This window comes from Adelges cooleyi, unplaced genomic scaffold (genome assembly GCF_023614345.1).
Source record: "Adelges cooleyi isolate 19-005CV unplaced genomic scaffold, UGA_ACOO_1.1 ACOO_flye_CR_arks_rails_tigmint_CR_PRNA_23, whole genome shotgun sequence".
Lineage (NCBI taxonomy): Eukaryota > Metazoa > Arthropoda > Insecta > Hemiptera > Adelgidae > Adelges > Adelges cooleyi.
The window spans coordinates 14788689-14808741 of record NW_026095893.1 but is presented as its reverse complement, the minus strand read 5'-3'; the positions used below and the strand labels follow the sequence as shown (position 1 = coordinate 14808741).

Here is a 20053-nt window from a genome sequence, read left to right as displayed (position 1 = left end):
TATCTATACATAATATATTATTAATCCTTAAATTTAGCATTCAATACTTATAATACTAGTCAGCAATTAGCAAATCCCATTTCCAATTATAATAAAGAAATAGCACTTTAAGTAACAATTTTTAATATAATTAAATTAATAAAATAAAAACAATTATTTTAATAAAGTTGTTAAGAATAGGCGTTTAACATCAATGTATGGAGGTCTACTTAAAAATAAATTACAATTAAAATATTATGTAGAACATGAGGTAGACATACATATTCAGGAAATTATAAGTTTCACACCTTCCTTGCATTTTAGTGCAATATGTTTCTTAGAAAAATAAGTATTATCTAGAGATAAGGTGATATGCGAGTTAAGCATTGACATGAATCATGATTGTCCATGACATAATCCAAGCAATCACGAAAGCTATAATTTATGTGGTGTCATTTTTTTGTGATTTACATATATAGATTGTCTATGAATTTATATATTCCTACCACATCAATTTTTATTAATTTAAATAATATAAAACAAATGTAGGACAATATACTCTACATAATTTCATTTTCAAAGACATATTATTTTATTATTAGTATAATATTATTTAAACTTATTAATAATTTAGGTATTTGAAGGCTTAACATGAGCAGTATTTAAGCTTTACATTATGTTATGTTTAATGTATACAAACAAATTAAAATATTTACTTCAAGGAATTCTGTAACTAAGTACAGGTTTTCGATCATTAACATTAAACTAAATCCCCCCTATCACATATTCGGCGATACAATGAAAACGCGCCATAATTTCTATAATTAGTGACAAAAAAAAAATATTTATACATATAATTTTAATCTAAGACTTAACTCGGCAATTGTTTGACAGCAATTGCTGGAAGTTAGTGTTAAATAATACCATTGATACTTGGTTTTAATTTGTCGTACTTATAATAAAAGTACAAATTTTCTAGAAATATTATATTAAAAGTATGTAAAAAAATTAATACATAGCTATACATTAGAATTTCCTACAGACATTTTAAGGACTTAAGACGTTGCAACAGTACAAATATAAATGTGTAGAATTTTTACAAAATATTAATTATACATATAATAATTTGTTATTATAATATAATTTTTAATAAATATAATTATATGGCAAAAAAAAATAAAAATAAAACAGCCGTTCTCATCCGTATTATTGCCTTATTATCCTTTGGAGTTCTGTTCACAACCGTATTCCTACAAATTATATTAGCTAATAATATAATATAATGCTTAACTAATAATTAATAAATGCTCATTGGTATATATTATTTGGTCTAATTTCTCCCTAGCTTGCCGTTGCGATTATTCGCTGAACGTGTTATCACATACATTATGATGAATGATCAGAGTTGATTATTCGTCTTTAATTGTCATTATTATTGTGGTAATTTGTTCGTTGTTTCGATTATCGTCGGAGCGGAATCGCAAATTATACATTCAATACAAACAGTAATAATGAGAGAATAATAAGTATCATAAATATTAGTAATTTGTTTTATAAATTAGTAGAGGTTATTTCGTTGTACGCTTATGAAAATATGTTTTCAATTTAAATCCGATTCTTCGGCCGTCTTCTTTGGATTAGCTCCTAACATCAACACTCTTTTTTGCAATTCATCGAGTTTGTTCTGCAAAACTTTATTGTGGTGTGACAGCGTCATGGTCTGCATGGTGATCAACAACAGGGCTTGTCGTTTTTGTAGCACGTCTAAGTGGTCATCCGTTACCGCCTCGTTTTTGAAGCTGCATTCAAGCAATTTCCTGACGTCAGACTGTAACAATACAAAAATCATATTGACAAATGACAACCATAATTTTAAGCTTTATTATTATTTACATAGAAGCATCATTGGCACGTGTCCCTTAAAAACATATGACATTGTACTATTTAGAGAGCTAAGCCCCCCCCACCCTTTAAATTACATTACAACTAAAAAATATTTGATATGAACGTTATTGTTTTATATTAAAAGCATAGAATAGATGGAAGCATAAGGGTAATTTTTCAATTTTAACAAAAAAGTGACGGCTATTCTATAAAATCTATTTAGTATTTTATGTAATATCTATACACAAATAAATACTAAAAATAATAATGTATATAGAGTAACCTGGGATAAAAGTGCGCATGAGGTAAGAGGTAAGAGTCCAATTTCGCTATTATAAATTTAACTTTCAATAATGGTCAAACTGTTAATTATTTATTAATGAATATTTTATCATTTTTCCACGCACGTGCATCCGTTTGCACATCGTTGGAACGTTATTTTGTTTAATATGAGGTAAGTTAAATTATTCAATCATCTGATGTTATACTCCAGTTTTTTCTATTAAGTATATTTTGTATACTAAATATACAAGAATACATATCACCATAACGCTTACTTTTAAACCCAACCCTTCTTTCCAGGCGCGTAAGGAGGGGGATGTTACAGGTGTTGTAACACCCTCCATTGGCCTCTGTTCCACACAATTTACTGTCGTTCAGTAAATAAATAAATTATAAATACTACAGACATGATTATGGGATAATATGGATTTGCCATAATAAATAAAACTAGCTGTGGAGGTTCTGAGGGCAATAGAGTCACTACGTACGGAAACCGAAGAGTAGTTGAAACATTTCACTCGATAGTTGAGAAGAACTGTGATTCACCCATTTAGGTATTAGAATTGTATTACATAGACTAGCTAATCATCAACAAATGGCGTTGATTCGACTTTTAAAATAATATTAGTAACTTCACCGTTGACAACAGTAAGAAGAGAAAGATCGTTTTCTACTCTACTACGTCTGAAAACTTATTTGAGAAACAACAGATGAAAGTCGTTTGAAAGGTTTGGCGATAGCGAATATTCATCATGACATAGATCATAGTAATATCTACAGAGGAAAATAACAATTGTAACTAAAATATCTTATTTTTTAAAAAATAAGGGGCTAAACTCTTTAGTAGTTCTTTATTTATATTAAAATGTCTATTTCATATCGTCGCAGCGAGACTCTCGATTGAGTGATAATATACATCATAATAATATATTACATTATCTTACGGACAAGTACGCGTGTGGCGTGTACTCCCCATGACTCATTACTAATTTATTAAAGGTAGATTTGTAAATGTAGTAATGACTGCTTATTTTTTACTTGTGTCGATAACCGTTAATTTATGGATATTGATGGCGGCAGTATAACATATTATAATATAAAACCAATTTCCCAGGAAAAGAAAAAGACACGTTAGTGACTAAGCAAAAAATACATTAATACGTAAACCCCATTTATTCATACAACGAACGATTGTTCCTTGTAAATCATTATGAAAATCTTTGTTGCTGAATATACGTAAAACAATGTTGTCATCTTCAGTGCAAACGACAGACTAGTCTGAGAGTGTATTATTATTATTATGGTCAAGGGTTTGAATATTCATTTCTTTACTACATTACGAAAACTTACCCGTCTCAGTCTATTTAAGAGACTCTGTGGTACAGGTATCGGTATTCGTAGGAAAATCGTTGCTAAAGAACGCGAGAAAAAGTTAACGTTAACACAGCCATATGCCAAGCACAGTGGAAACGGAACTTGCATGCTAGTTTCAGTAATAGCCAATTTTTGCAAGAAAGACATGCTTCAACGCGAATTTTGATTTGTCACACCTCAGCTCTTGTATTATTAATAGAACTAAAACTATACATTGCATTTATTAAACATAAGTTGATTAAGTTGTATTCTCAAAAATGTTTATTTATTTTTTATAATTGTTGAAAATATGTGAGAAGCGTCTAAATGCAGTAATGGTAATGTTAAAAATATACAGAAAGGTAAAGTAAATGTGTAATTAAAACAATAGTTTTTTTTTCTGTATAAAAAGAAGTACCTAGGTCTAGCGATAAAATATTGCGCCATTGCGGGAACAGGCCTAACAAAACATAATATTATTTATTGTACAACTTTTTTGAGCTTAGCATCCAAATATCTCATCTGCTATACAAACGCTTACCTTGTTGATAGGTGTCTTGCACGTGTTGGTGGCTCTAATGTTGAATTTAGAATGGTTATTCCGATGTACCCATGACTTTGTCCACGAGCTAGTTCGAGGTATTGAAACTGAAAAATCAAAACAAACATGACATCGACTTTGAAGTTTAAATTAATAATTGAGTTTACATCACTATCAATAAAAGTTATGTTATAAGTAATAAGAAGAGTTGTATGCTGTGCAGTTTGCATTAAAAACCGGGCGCACATTGAGACGCAGGCGACGTAGCGCAGCATAGGGCAGCGCAGCGTAGTTTTCTGTAATCCAGTAGTTAAAATCTACGAGCATATTGAGAGGCAGGGCAGGACAGAGCAGTACTGTACCTATGTCAGCCTGCGTCACGTAGTGTTCGCGACACAGTTTACTGCACACGTGCGGCGTGACGTGAACTTTAATTAGACAATTTGAGTCTTATTTCAATGTTTTAATAAAACTAACATTTTTTATTTGAAAAATCTGCGATGGAAGAACATTTAATTAAAGCCGTTCGACAACATAGTATTTTGTTTGATACTAGTCATGTAGACTATATGAAGGCCAAGCTAAAAAACGATTTGTGGGAAAAGAAATTTTTTACGTTTAGTTAACGAATATAACAAAATAAGTTCATTAAATTCAACATCAGAATCTGATTCAGAACTTAAATTTATTAAATTTTCAGCAATCATATCACTCATGACTATGTTCACGCTATGAACAGTGACACAAAACTGCATGTTAATAAGCGCTCATATGGGTGACGTAGTTTTTCCTGCTCTGCGCTGCCCTATGTCGCCTACGTCTCAATGTGCGCCCGGCCTAAAAGTAGAAAATCTTGTATTATGAGAAACTGTGGATAAAATGTTTAGAAACTATTTGGCCAAAATTGTACGATAAATAAAAATAAATACTCTGTGTAATAGTTAATACAATAATGTGTTTTCTAACCGAATTTATTAAGGCGATTGGATACCGATTATTCCCGTCTGTGTATACCTCACGCGCAACATAAGAATTTGGACGTATTTTAACCGATCGATAAACTGATGCGATAAGAAAATTTTAAATGATTTGAATTCGTCATAAAGATTACTTGAGATCGGTTTTCTTTACTTTTTTCAATTTCGAATTTTAACACTTTCTGAATTGGATTTTTTTTAGCATCATACTACGGTGTACCTAACATCGATGATGGTTGTTTAGCTACCGAAATACGTTTATACATAAACTAGTGTATATTTTTGGTTAAAGGTTGCTAAGTTTTTTCCGGCGGAGTACGATTGCGTGCGTTGTACCTTTTTGTGTATACGATTGCGCGCGGTGCCGGAATAACAAAGAACACGGTTTTGACCCTTCAAAGGCGTACTGTTGCGCGTGAAATTGGATGCAACGTTGCCGTTACACAGATAAATAATTAAAAAAGTTAAGTTTAATTTAAATTTGATTTAACATGTGACCTCCTCCTAGACTGTAGCCTGCAAACCTAGGATATTTTTAGTTAGCGGAGCGAAGCGACGACGCCGAGTGAGCGAAGCGAGCGAGTGCTAAAACACTCGGTGACCTGCCGTAGAATATATCAGCTGTTGTGGCTAATTTGTTATCACATGTGTCAGAGAGCCAATCAGAACTCGCGATTCTCTACAGGTCCTCTAACAATGTTTGGTATGCTTATATGCGTACAGATTGCTACAACTCGTATGGATATTTCTTATTTACCTAGGATATACCTATGTATTTGGCAACGTTGCATAGAAGTACACATAATATAGCGCGCGCAATCGTACGCCTAAAAAGGTACCGCCGATAAGGACCGCGCGCAATTGTATTGCGCCCGTTTTTTCTATACATCATTATATAGATTTAAGAAAAATATTTTTTTTTAGGTCGAGTGGAATATAAATTAAATGTAGCTCCCTATATGTATAGCTAAATATTTTGGCTGCGATATCTACGAAGCTCCGGTGGTTTTAAATTTATGACAAAGTATCCACACTATAAGCGGATACATAGGCACAGATGTCTTATGACCGTTTTTTGACATTTTAGACTAAAAAGCCAGACAACATTTTTAACTACTTAGGATGATTAGATTTGAATTCTGTAAATATATACGAGTTCTTTGGCAACATAAGTAGGTTATGCAGGAAACATTGTTTATTTTTTGCTTTTTTTATATAAAAAAGTTGGGTTTTAATATTGAAAAAATTTTAATTTAAATACAAGAAACTGACATTTTTAAATGAAAATAGACTTCCTACATAACGTATTAAAGTAACCAACGAACTAGAATCTTTTTACAGAATTGAAATTGGACCATCCCCATGTAGCAGAAATTTTGTCTAGCTTTTTGGTCTAAAATAAGCCAAAATGGCTTTTACTGATAGAAAAAAATATTTAAATTAAAAATTATACCATGAAACTTATACAAATTAACCGGTAAATTTATTGACATGGTCAACATTTATTAAAACCACTTTGTCTTAAATATTGCCTATACGAAACTCCTTAAAAACAGCATGCATCCCTAAACCATACCCTTAAACCTTTAATGTTGTTAAATTTAAGTAACCGTACGATTCATATGTCGACATAAAAATTATACTACTTCTTACAAAGTACCAGTTAGATAGATAGATTTCGAAAATATTAAATTAACACTATTTAATTAGCAAAAAGTTTTTTAATTTACAAAAGATCAAAAAGTACAGAGCAAAAAAATAGTTTCATTTTTTTAATAGTAGAAAAACAAGTGAAAACAAAATACAGCATTGTTAAATGATTATTTATTTAGTTTCGCTTATCGTCTACAATTATTATTACCGTCAGAGAACAGTTCATGCAGTACGTGGCCACCTAATTATAATAGTAGTATCCTTGAATTCATCACGTGTCATAAAAATAATGATACTATAAAACATGACATTGTATTTCAGTTTTAGCATTACCGTTCACCTATACTTATTACTTTATTCATATATGACCGCACCTACTTTAATCCAACTGAACAGGATATACTGAAATTTCGCTCGATTACTCGACTACACGGCAGGGACAGCAGGGTTCCGTGATTTTAACCTCTTCGGAGGTATGTTAGGTGAACTAAGATATTTATCCGATTCTCCCTTTAGGTTCATCCACTTGCTTAATATATGTAAGGAGAATTTTCGCAAAAACTTGTAACCAAGGGATAGGAGTCAATTCAAGTGTTCAGGAGATGCTTCTCAGGGCTCGGTTGAGCAGTACATCTATTTTTGAGGTGTGGCGAATGTTTAGCCACACCGGACTACAGTATTCAGCAGTGGTGTAAGCTAAAGCTAGAGATGCTGTTCTCAATATACCAACGTGTGTTCACCTCCCCAACCGGAACCAGCTAATTTAGAAATAATATCATTACGCGCTTAATTTTAGATCTAGATCAGATTTAGGATGTTTTTATAAATTGTATCGCTAAATTCAGAAAAATAACGGTTTCAATAAAAAAAAATCCTGGTTTTCCATAGTTTTATGAGAACGCACACGAGCGTTTTAAACTATTTTTAATAATTAAATATGATTCAAATACATACCCAATTACCCAACACTAAAAATAAACTGATTCATTTGTCTTATTCCTCTTTAGTCTTTGTTTATTTATTTATACATACTTATTATTTTATATTTTTACTGTAAAGTAAAAAAAATGCGTGTTACCTACTGATTTTTGCGATTGAAAGAAGTCCTATCTAAACATTTCATGCTTGCAGTGGCGTTTGATATTTTCTGCCCTGACCCGCAAAATACAAAACAAAAAATTTTCTTATGGGCTATATAATATCTTCTTCGTCTTATCACATACCTACAAAAAAGCTTGCCTAGCTAAATACTATTACGTTTACGATACCGAATTTATAATACTAATCAACTATTTTAATAGTAGCTAGTTTAATATCATTTAATGCGAATAATAAACAAGCTATTGTAAGCAAGCTCCGCGCATTTGGTTATGTAACGCTTTTATGGGAATTATTATTATTTTTATTTAAAAAACGTTTTTACGTATAATAACTGGTATATAACTTATAAGTTGTCAATATTATTATCATTATAACCAATTAGGGATTTATAAAGACTGACAGGGTTGTTGGAGAATAAATAATATTATAAGTGTACTTTATGAATTTACGATTTATTAAAATTTTTGTACGTTAGCCTTGTACACGTAAAACGGTTTTTTTATTTATATTTTTTGCATTTATAAGCAACACGTGCATTTTTCAAGATAGTAGTTTTATGCACACGCTGCAGCAACTGAAGAAGAAGCGAGACGGTACAAGTTTAACCTTAAGATGCATAATTTTTTAATTATTTTCACGATTTACTTGGTGATTATTCACAATTTTGCCAGATAAGTATTAACCTAATTTAACGTATATTTTGTTTATTCTTATTATTTTACAATAATTTGAAATCATAACAATATATATGTATATATTATAAATATATAGGCTATTACCAAGGCAATTTATAACATACAAAACATCTGTATTAATAATATTGATGTATACTCTTAAAATATGATTAAATTTTCAAATATGTATAAATTATACATACTTTGCTTAATGCTATTTGGGTTCAATAATAATTTTGTCTACGTTGTCATAACATTATAATCATGGTCAGGTCCAATATTAAATCGTAGTATGAAAAAATTGCAGTTCCAAACAACAAAAGCCAAAAAAATACATTTTAACCGGTCTCCGGTTAAAATGTATTTTTTTTTTATTTTAGAAAAAAACATAACATGTAAACTAAATATACAAAATACTTATTGATATCTTTTTTCTTAGCTAATCAACTTTCTATAAGTTTATAGCGCTCTGGAAATACTAAAAAAGTTAAGTAAGTATTAATTTTATATTTCTAATACTATAGTAATTGTCCAATGCTTCATAAATGAACTATACGAGCATTCTACATTCCTTAAGCCTTATCCGAAACTGAACAGTTGTTTCGGGACAACTCATAACATTAAGATTGTTTGGTAGTTATTTACATATTATATTTGATATTTCTCTATTTTTAAACAAACCCTTAACATTTGTCATTTTAAATTTTGCTCATGAAATATTTTATTTAATTCTTTGGTTGTATATTATTACTATAAATTATAGTTTTTAAGGCTAAATGTTAAGTTTAGGAATTTGAATTTGTTAGAAATAAATAAACAATTAATTGGAATTAGAAGTCTTTTAGTTAATATTTTGTTATGGGCTCTTAATGCCTTAGTGAGAATTCATAAAGACAATAATTTAATAGTGAAGAAGTCAAATTAAAAATTTCTCAATAATATGAGAAATAAATAAGGTTGAACAACAAATGGTGATAGTGGCGGAGATCAGAAAACTTTAATTAATTTCACATATTAAACGGTACAATGTTTTAAGTATAATGGTGGGAAAAATAAATGGGAAAAGAAAAAGTGGAGTGTGGATGACCGAGAGTTACACGAATAGGATACGAGGAAGAAAATGTATTTTGCAACAAGTGACGGAAAAATATGAAGATTAGCAAACGATAGAGATTACTGATTAGAGAACAATGGTTGGTTGTAACGACATATGACAATGCGTAACCATTAGTTGAAAATAAAGTGAAACTATTTAGAAGCAAACATTAACTATATACTTAAAGATAAAAATCTCTTATAATATTATTAATTGGTTAATACGATATATTTTCATAATAATTGTAATCAGTAAGTTAAACCATATCATTATAAAATGCGTATTTTGTTTGCTGCGCGTGCGAGAGATAACATAGATAAATGTTTTGCGTTCTTAAAACTCGTACATAGCCAAATATGTCATATATGAAGTATCTATAATTAATTGCATTTATTAATGTCACATCAATTTTACCGTTGTTAAAAATCGTTTGGCATTGCATAGGTGTTATTTTATAAACTGCTATCTGGTGCAATCGATTCCCCATCTTTGTTAATGCTGCTTAACTTTAGAGTCCCGTCTCGTTCAACTCGATTTCATGCCCCTTTTGTTGTCCCTTTTTCATCCACTAATTATTCCTTTAACTCCCCTATGTCTCGTCTCATGCTTATTGGTAATGAGGACCCATCGTTTTCAATGTCTTAAATTGTACAGCTTTATTTTAGTATTGCTTCTTTTTGTAAAAAATATAAATATAAATATTACTGTTAATTTTGTTTTGGGCACTTGTGCCTGTTAAGTAAATAAAATAAATAAATTTGGGCTATTCCACGTTTTGAATCGAGACATAAAAATTAAGTATCGATAAATTTTAATTAATACATATTTTATTCCATGGTTTATTGAAAATATTTTTATTTGTTTTTTTGTGGAATCCGATTTCAAGAATCAAGAAGTTGGACCGAGTTTTGTTAGTGCTTTGTTCATGTCACTTAAGATAATAATTATTTATTTTCATATGGCATATGTGACCGAGATTAGGCCCTATTCAGGTCTAGTTCGGTCGCCAACGGCTAACTGGGTGTATATTATATTATATTATTATATATGCATAATAAAAGAAACCTAGTAGTTTAATAACTAATAGCTTAAATTCTACAATAAAAAACATACATTTATTCCTGTTTTTATATAACTACACATAAATAATTAAATTACGTAGCGAAGAGCAGGTCAGCGCAGCTTTATATTGTTTATTTCAATAAATGACAATATTTGAAAGTCAAAACTACAAATCCAACCGCAGAGATAAGGAGAGCTAAACTTTTTTTTAAAAAAACACTCAATTAAAATCGAAAACATGAAGATTTAAAAAAAATAGTAACGACGTATAACAATATTGACCACGCATTAATGTTATCGTTTTATTAATGTTGTTATTTTTCTCCTGTACAATTATTTTTACTTTTATTTTAGCATGGGTTAAATAGCATAAAATTGTGATTTTCGATAAAGAAATATTGAAGGTTCAAGGTCAAAATGCTAAAAAATCTCTTTTGTAGAAAATTGTATTAGCTTTATTTTTGTATACCACTATCATAACCTAACCTAACCGTATAATCAATAGAAATCGAGATATTTGTAAAAATTCGATTTCTACGACCTTTGGGGCTATGTTTGTAATTACGCGTACAACATTCGAGAGACGTCCGGAATGTAAAGATACAAGCCCCTCCACGGCCGTAGGGACTATTGTTTTTGCTATGTCGGCCACATTGCCGTGTAGCTTAACTTCTCCCCTTCAAAACAAGACCAAAATGAGTTCAATACGTTGAAAACTTTGGTCACAGGAATTTTTCTCGCGAAACATGTCGATCGAGTCTACACGGCAATGTGGCCAACATAGCAAAACAATAGTCCCTACGGCCGTGGAGGGGCTTGTATCTTTACTTTCCGGACGACCCTCGTAACAATGGGGACTTTTCAGGATTCGTTTAAGACATCGAATAGAAGATAAAAAAAAATGTTTTGGGAAATATTTCTGACTCAAATCCCATATGTCTTGGACTAAATATTAATTTAAGTGAAACACGATAATTTGTACCTAAAATTCTTCTCGCGTGTCAAATTTTCGGGATTATAACATATATTTAAATAAACACGGCAATAGCTATAAATTAATACTAACTAGTTTAAAATTATATAGCGTGGGCCCCAGCGCATAATTATTAAATACATCCGCTATACCATTATCAATGTAAATTGGGTAATAACTTAATAAACATATTTTACCTTAATCATACGTAAAACGTTTGTAATAAGTGTAGAAAATTAGGTACTAGATAGTAGATGTTGTAACCAGTAGCCGTACAAGTCTTTTTTTTTTAATCGCTAGTCTAGATTAATATTATGAATAAACATAATTTTAGAAATTAGTATTTTTTAATGAAACCTATTAAAAAAAAACACATACAGCTCATCAAAGTATTATAGAGAGCGATTGAAACTTCACTTAAACTGAATTAAACTGAACCTACAGCCTCTCCTTGTTAAATTCTATGTGGGTCTTAAAAAGGCATTCTCTTTGGCTAGTCTTAGGTCTACTCTAATGTTTGAATGTAGGTACAATGTCAGCATTTCACGAGATATTAAAACCCATTTTTGTATACTATCATTGAATCATCCGTACGTTTAGAGAAAACTAAAAATATCAACATATTTTTAGTGAAAGATTAGTTGGAAAACAGATTAGTAATTAACCAGAAGATTTTTTGATAATAACATAACATAACATATAACATGAAATATATAAAACATAAAAGAAAAGCTTTCTTCCACGTGCAGTTCAGGCGATGAAGAGAGTGGGCAGATTTAATGGTTTGCCTGAATGAACTACTCGTGTGCGAGGGTAGAACGTAGTGTCACGACCGACGCACGGCTTATATCTGTGCGTGTCATGTATTCGGCATGAATTGCCTTAGTCGAATGAATTAGGTGCAATAAACGTTTGGCGCAATAACGTCATGCGCTTATCGGCACGGCGCACGCCTATCGCGTGTAAGCGTACGTCTATGCAAGCGTTGAACCCCGTTTTGCGTTTGCTGCGGCCCGCGTGTGCGGTAATGGCAGTACCGCGCGCGGATTTCGCAAATAGAGCGGTCGGAGAGCGCGCGGGTGGGAGGGCCTTCCGCCGGCACTTCGGGTTTGGTGACCGCACGGAGCAACCGCCACTCCACCACGTGCGACCTTGGCATGACAGGCCCGTAACGCGCGCGCTGACTGATCGGACGCTACCAAAGAAGACAACGACGTTGACGACGGTAGATCAACAAGGCCTGGGCGGGTAAAAAAAAAACCGCAGTAAAAATATTACGCGGCAGTATAAACACGTTTTATATTTTTTCTCTGACGATTTAAATAAATAAATTCGCTAAAAATTTGTTAAGCTATTATCGAGGAGGAAAACCGAAGGCTAGTCGTAAAAATCGACACGAGCAGGCTGTTGGTTTGCCGCGACTACAGACGATTTCACGGCACGTAGCCACGGCTTATGATATTTTTTATGTCTCCACGCGAAGGGTGCGAAATAAAGTCCACGTGTAGCGGACACGAGAAGTGAGTGACGTCACAGCCGCCGTCCGTTAAATGGGGTCGGGAACTAACGGCTCACTAAACAAACATGCGCGCGCGCGCGCATCGTCAACAAACGCACGTGTCATCGATTATTGCGACAATATTGTTAATTATTATTTTTTTAAATTAGTATTTAATTGTTATAATTATCGTGAGTTCCACATTTAGCCCGGCGTCGTTGTCATGCTGCGATCGCCGACGCCACTGCCCACCCGGAGAGCAAAAAAAAAATTGCGAGACATTACAACATTTGCTTGCAAAATAAAAAAACCTAACCGAGTAAACGAAGAAAACTACCGAAGTTTCGCTATTTACCTAATAAATATTTCGCTGAATTTTCTGTGCGTGTGTAAAAATTAAAATTTACCTATTAGCTATAGCCTATAAATACTAGTTTTACAACGCCGTAAAAAAAAAAAGAAAAGAAACAATACCGAAGACGAAAAATAAAATCATTCTACATAAATAATAACAAACATGTCGACACCGCGAGAGTGGTACTTGTTGGTATGTAGGTTAATAGTAATAATGTTATACTAATAATGGATGAATTCATGAATAACAGTAGCCGACAAAGTTTACATAGATAAACCGGGCCCCACGTTTCATACAAAATACGCCGCGCACACGAGCCGAGGATCGTATTGCCGAAATTCGGTGACGTCACAATTTTGTGTTCCACGTGGGGCCACGTGCAGTGAAACGCACACGCCGAACAGTGTCGGTGCGGTGGACGGTTGACGACACGACGGAGGGGCGTGGAAGGAATGAATGATGAGCGAGACGGCCGGTTTTTCGCGAACACCGTGTCAAGCGTATATGAAATAAAAAAAAAAAAACAAAAATAATAAATAACGACATGGCGGGCGGGTGACCTCTTTTCATCAAGTACGCGTATGTACGTATGTTATACACGTATAGAGTACGCACAGTCCACAGAGCCCGTATCCGTAAATCAAAATGTACACAAGAAGCCGTACCTCGTGCGCTCCGAGTCGTGCCAGTGAACTTAAACCGTTGCCGCAGCCGATCCCCGGTGGTTTAAGCACAGCATTTTATGTTTAAAATATACCATCTATAATAGGCAATAGCAACAGTGTATTGAAAACACACCTACATATATTCACTGTATCGCAGTGTATACAATAATAAAAGAATTCATAGGTGCGTATAAATTGTTATGTGTAATAGCATAGAATCTATGATATTATATGATCATATATAATACTCATATCCTACCGAAAACAAACCATAACATAAAACATTAAACGCGATGTGCATAACACATATTACGTGTCTATGGGAGACAGAAAAATATCGTCATATTATATAAGTGGATAATGTTCTTCGTTTATACATTTATATACGAAAGAAACGACTTTATTAGGTTTTAACTATGTTTATCATCTAAAAAAGGTTGAGTACATTTTGTTTTTCATGACTTACGCTGGATACAAGTTTTGAAGCACTGTTACATTTATAAAATATTAGCACCGCCAACAGAATAACAGTATAATAGAAAAATAGTAACATTTTGATCTTCCCCAAATCGATTCACATTGAGTACTATGAGTTATCTACACCGAATATACATCAATTGAACATGCTATCTCAGGGAAGACAGGCACCATTGAGAGAAGACAGACTAACGAAGTCTCCGCTTTTGAATTTGAGTTTTGTGCATTTTAAACATGCACATTGCGGCGAATTTCTTTATACAGTAGGTATATCAAATATTTACTCAAATAGTAAAACCAACAACACTTCGATTAGCTACAATCCATTGAACCGAATAATTGGCTATTAAAAACCCGTGATACCTATGCTTAAAATTATTTATACGTCATTGATTTAATCCCAGTAAACTGATTTAGTATATTACTGGGAGTCGATAGTTTTGTTAATTCTTTTCCTTAAAAACGATTACTACTGGGTTGCACCCAATAATATTATTATTAATAATTATTATTTTGTATACGTATAAATAACTCCCACTATTTAATTTTAATTCAATATTTATGCTCTTGTACGTTAATGTCCTTTAGTGAAATTTTCCCGTTTGCTTTAGTTGATAAAATACAATTTCATAATATTTTTTTATTAATAAGCCTTGTATTATTTGATCGAGTGGCGCGACTCTATTAGGTTGCTTTAAGTTTTAACTATGGACTAGCAAAACTGCTAGGATCTAGATCTTTATCGAGGGAGCTTAAGATACAGCTATATACGACATTACTGCGTCCAGTTATAACTTACGGAGCGGAAACGTAGCCACTACGAAAAGAAGATGAAAGAAAGTTGATAGTATGGGAGAGAAAAGTTCTAAGGAAGATTTCCCTTCCAAAAGCCGAATATATTGGAGACAGTAAGGAGTAAACGACTAAAGTGGGCTGGGCGTGCTTGGCGTAGTCAGAATCCCTTGTTACGTATAGTATTAGAAAAAGATCTAGTAGGGAAGAGACCACTGGGAAGACCTCGTATGAGATGGGAAGATCTGGTTAAAAAAGATGTAAGTGCCTTAGGTGGAGGATCAGATTGGAAGGTCCGAGCATCCGACAGAGATGGTTGGAGGGAGGGGTGTTTGACGGGATGGTCCTAGCGTCCGTTTACCCGAAGAAGAAGAAGAAGTTTTAACTGTCATCAAGTATCAACGAGAGTTTTTGAATGAAATCGTAGTCGGTAAGCATAAGGGGTCAATGTCACAAACAAAACTAAAAAATCGGCGATACAAAAGAAATAGAAAAAGGTTGAATAACTTTAATGACTTAATCAATATTATAAATATTACCTCTACTCTATAAACTCTATTTTTGATTGAATCCCAACATTACTAAGTACAAATACATTTCAAATGACCTAAATACATATTGGTTTTGTGATCAAAGAAAGTTTCGAAAGTAAAGCCCTTTTTTGATTTTAAACATAATATTTAGCTCAGCCAATAATATATGTATATTTTTTTAGAGAGAATTTTTTTTTGCAAAAATTATTATTCTGATAATATACGAAATTAACTGTATCATTGACTATGAATATAAGTGTTTACACTCAATGATATTATCGAAGGATTTTTCAATCAGTATAAAAGACGAAATACATAATATAAGTTACCTAACTCTAAATTAAATTATTTATTATTACAAATTAACTAATTTGATCCTTAAGAGATGTTGCTTAAACCATGATTGGTATCGCCAAAAGATGTCTTACCTATTTTTGTGAAAATTCATTAAAGAAAAGACTTCAATTAAAAAAAAATATATTCTTATCTCATGTTCTTAATTGATCAATTAAAAATGATGATAGTTGTAATAATAATTATACATTATGATAGCAACACAGATGTTTAAACGTTAATAAGCTAATATAACCGCAGTAATATAATTTAGTATTATTAAATTGATCCAAATATTTTATGGTGATCGATACATGTATTGCAAATTTTAGAAACGCTTAACCATTTTTAAACTGAATATACCGTTAAATAAACATCTTAAAATTTGGTATTGTCAACATTATGTTTAGGTATGTTAGTATGTATTTGTATACAACATAATGGGTTTTAATTAATACTAAAGTTAATTAAGTGTAATCAGAGTTTATAAAGTAAAACAATACTACTATGACTAATTAAAATATGGTTTTATCTCTGAAACATTAACTTCTATATTTATTCTTATGGTTATTAAAATTTAGTTATATTTATTAATTAATTATTACTGTTCAGTGAAAAGGTTAATTTTACAGACAATGTTTTGTTTCGAACAGATTTTTTTATTTTTCTCTTTCGATTATAAAACTAATGTAATGTATTACATTACAGTACATGAAAGTTGAAACAAATAAGAAATGTAAGAAATTAATAACACTTCTGCGGATATTTCTCTGGCATTTAAGTGGATCGTTAAAACTAGTTGCAATTATAATTTAGGAATAAAAATACAATTCTAATATCGGATTAAAATAAAAAAAAATCATAATTTATTAAGTGAAAAGAGACAGAAAATACTAAATAAAAATTAACATGATATAAAAGTAATATTAAGTATTAGCTAAATATTGCCTATACATAAATGATGGTACAACTTTTGCACTACAATAAATAAAAAATAAAGGTTGGAATTTTAAAGGTAAACCAATAAAAAAATGTGGAATTGATGTACCCATTACAGTTGTATAAAGAATAAAATATGAAAATTAGTGAAATACTTATACGTCTCATTTCACTTTTGACAAAGAGACAATGCGACAAGTTTCAAAACCCTTATTTATTATTTTGGTTCCGTAATTCACAATAGTTATTATTTTTTTCTATTTAAGGTTGTGAAAATTATGATAATCGTGGTAATTTTATTATATTGAATTATTTTTAAACTTTACTTAAATACGTCGAGAACAATAAAAACCATAACTAGTTTTATTACAAATGAACTATAGAGACTAATTACTATTAAATAAATAGGAAATGAAACCCTAATACAATTCTACAATAACTGCAAGTACCGTCTAGTCTAGACTATTGATGAACGGTTATTCAATTAATGTACTATACGATTATTTTAACAAAAACAACTCTTTTTAAATATACTTTTTACAACTTATTGTTAGGATAAATACAGTTATTATTTGTATTCCAATAATTTTTTCAATATAAACGTTTTTCATCATTGTAACAACGTTTGTCATTTAGAAGTAAAAAATAAGAGGACTATGTGCTTATTGTGTAATGTGTTCGAATTAGTATTATTTTTTTAAATAATGGTCAAATGATCAAAAATAGCAATATGATTTTTAAATCTGTAAAATACCATTTTAGAACTACTTGCAAAATAATATTGGAGCATATAAATACAAATTCGATTTGTATATATTATATATATTAACCTATTCTGTCAAGAGATAATAATGTGCTGTTAGAGAAAGTAAGAGTGGAACAAAATATTATAGCACAGATTTCACGGGTTCAACGATCTGAATCCACGCAAACGCATAACTACTCACGTGGTCTTAAATGATTACATTTATATAAAACAGTTGTTAAAATATTTCAATCGTTTTTCCTAAAAGGTTAAAATAATGTTCCTATCAAAAACGATTGAGAGGAAGCTTTTTCAAATAAATGATTTCTTTTAAAAAACAATTTAGAATTTGTTTAACGTATATTAAATATTAATTTGCATTGTATAATGGGGTATAGTATGGACATTATTTATAATCAACGGTATTGAGTATGAACGCAAGATATCCTTAATATTATATTAGTTTAAAGAGAGATAATTTTTTTGCATTAAAAAAAATTGAATACCATAAATATTTTAATTTAATTTGTTTACTGCCTAGTGCTTTTATCATATATGTACTTTTAAGCGGAATAAAGCGGTCTAAATGTTTTAGACGAAAAAGCCTGACAACATTTTGACCTCATGATCTGTTTTCAATTTTGTAAATAGATACCAGTTTATTGGCTACTTCACTAGGTTATGTTGAAACGGATTTTTTGGTATTTTGGTGTACAAAAATTGCGTTTTAATATTAAACAATTTTTTAATTTAATTTATGTAGTTACAAAAAAACCTTAGTTTTAAATGAAACCCGGTTAAGAACCTAGGAAAACAGGCCAACAAATTCTTATTTTTATACAAAATTAAAAATTATACCTGCGAATATTTTCCAATTTTGTCACAGCGAAAGAATGTTTACTATCAAAATGGCTTTTTCTCATAGAAACAATTGCGTACGTAAAATATAATATTTTAAAGCTTATACAAATTAACCTCAAAATAATTTATCATGGTCGAAATAAATTAATTTTTTTCTTAGAAATATTGCCTGTGTAAAATTCTCCAAATCCCAGCTTTCAATCCTCCAACACATAAACTTTTATACTTAATAACAAAAAAATGTGTATTAATAAATCTGTTGTCTAGGAGCTGATTAATGCGCTAATTTCCCTCCGATGGGAATTAAGTTTTTTTTTTATCTTAAAAAATTCTACAAATCTTTATATTTGTGTGGGTACATTTTTTAAATTTTAAATCTTGAAACGATTATTTTATATTTATTCATAAAATTTGATAATTAACTCAATTTGTCGAAAATTACTTAAATTGCGTTTATACGTGATAAAGGTAGTATTAATTAAACATTTAAATACTCACTGTTATTTGAATTCCTGTTGTTTGCCGTCTGACTTTCGTAGAGAAACAAATTGCATAGATCAGTAGGCGGCATAGATGGATCTTCGACATTTTGTATGGTCATTTTCTAGGCAAAAAAAAAAAATTACAACAGGAAAAACAACGATAGTTGTTTTTCTACCTTATGTTTTTAATATAAAATTGAACGAAACGTTTTAATTGCGATTTCATTCACGATTGAATTTCAGTAGAAAGTCATTTGGCATAACAGACTTTTATTTTAAACACGCGAAATTTGATTTTTTTATGAAATACTTGGGAAACCCCGTCACTGGAAAGATTTATTTAGATACTAGCCTTTGACTAAGTTAAACGTGTTAATTTATACGCGTTATTTGATATTATTATTTTAATTAACAACAGTAATAATTATATTATATTATTTAAATGGCAAGAGACTGATGTACGCACTAACGCGTGCTGTGGTTGTTACAAATTGACAAGGTGACTACAGTCTACAGACGTCTGACTGGTAACTTGGGGAACGATACGATTGAAAACGGAGAGCGGAATGGCGAATTTGTAAAACGTGCAGCGCGCGCGAACTCTTCGGCGGCCACCGTCACCACGCGCGTGACGGCCCAGTGGGGAAAACAATAACAATAATAGCATTGATTAAAGAGCTAAACATGGATGGCCCAAATGTGTGGGATTTGGGAACTCGTCGTATAGCTACACAGTTTACACATAGATGTCTCGCACGCCAACGTCGTTATCGATTTGTCAAATGCCATGTAATTAGT

At 31.3% G+C, this 20053-nt stretch overlaps 1 protein-coding gene across 1 annotated transcript; it reads right to left on the bottom strand.

Annotated features, from left to right (window-relative positions):
* Position 1: 1 nt before the first annotated feature.
* On the bottom strand, positions 2–19849 carry LOC126836164 (uncharacterized). Its single transcript, XM_050569331.1, has 4 exons — positions 19432–19849; positions 19272–19377; positions 4040–4146; positions 2–1807 (listed from the first exon to the last, which is right to left on the bottom strand). Exons 2-4 carry the CDS (start codon positions 19372–19374, stop codon positions 1580–1582), a joined length of 438 nt encoding a protein of 145 aa, XP_050425288.1. The 5' UTR covers positions 19375–19377; positions 19432–19849; the 3' UTR covers positions 2–1579.
* Between the last annotated feature and the right edge of the window lie 204 nt (positions 19850–20053).

Excerpts from the sequence above, each read along its gene's own strand:
- LOC126836164 (XM_050569331.1), bottom strand. The coding sequence starts at position 19,374 with ATGACCATACAAAATGTCGAAGATCCATCTATGCCGCCTACTGATCTA. Across the intron at positions 4,147-19,271 it reads CAACAGGAATTCAAATAACA|TTTCAATACCTCGAACTAGC; the intron begins GTGAGTATTTAA and ends TTGATTTTTCAG. Across the intron at positions 1,808-4,039 it reads GCAAGACACCTATCAACAAG|TCTGACGTCAGGAAATTGCT; the intron begins GTAAGCGTTTGT and ends GTATTGTTACAG.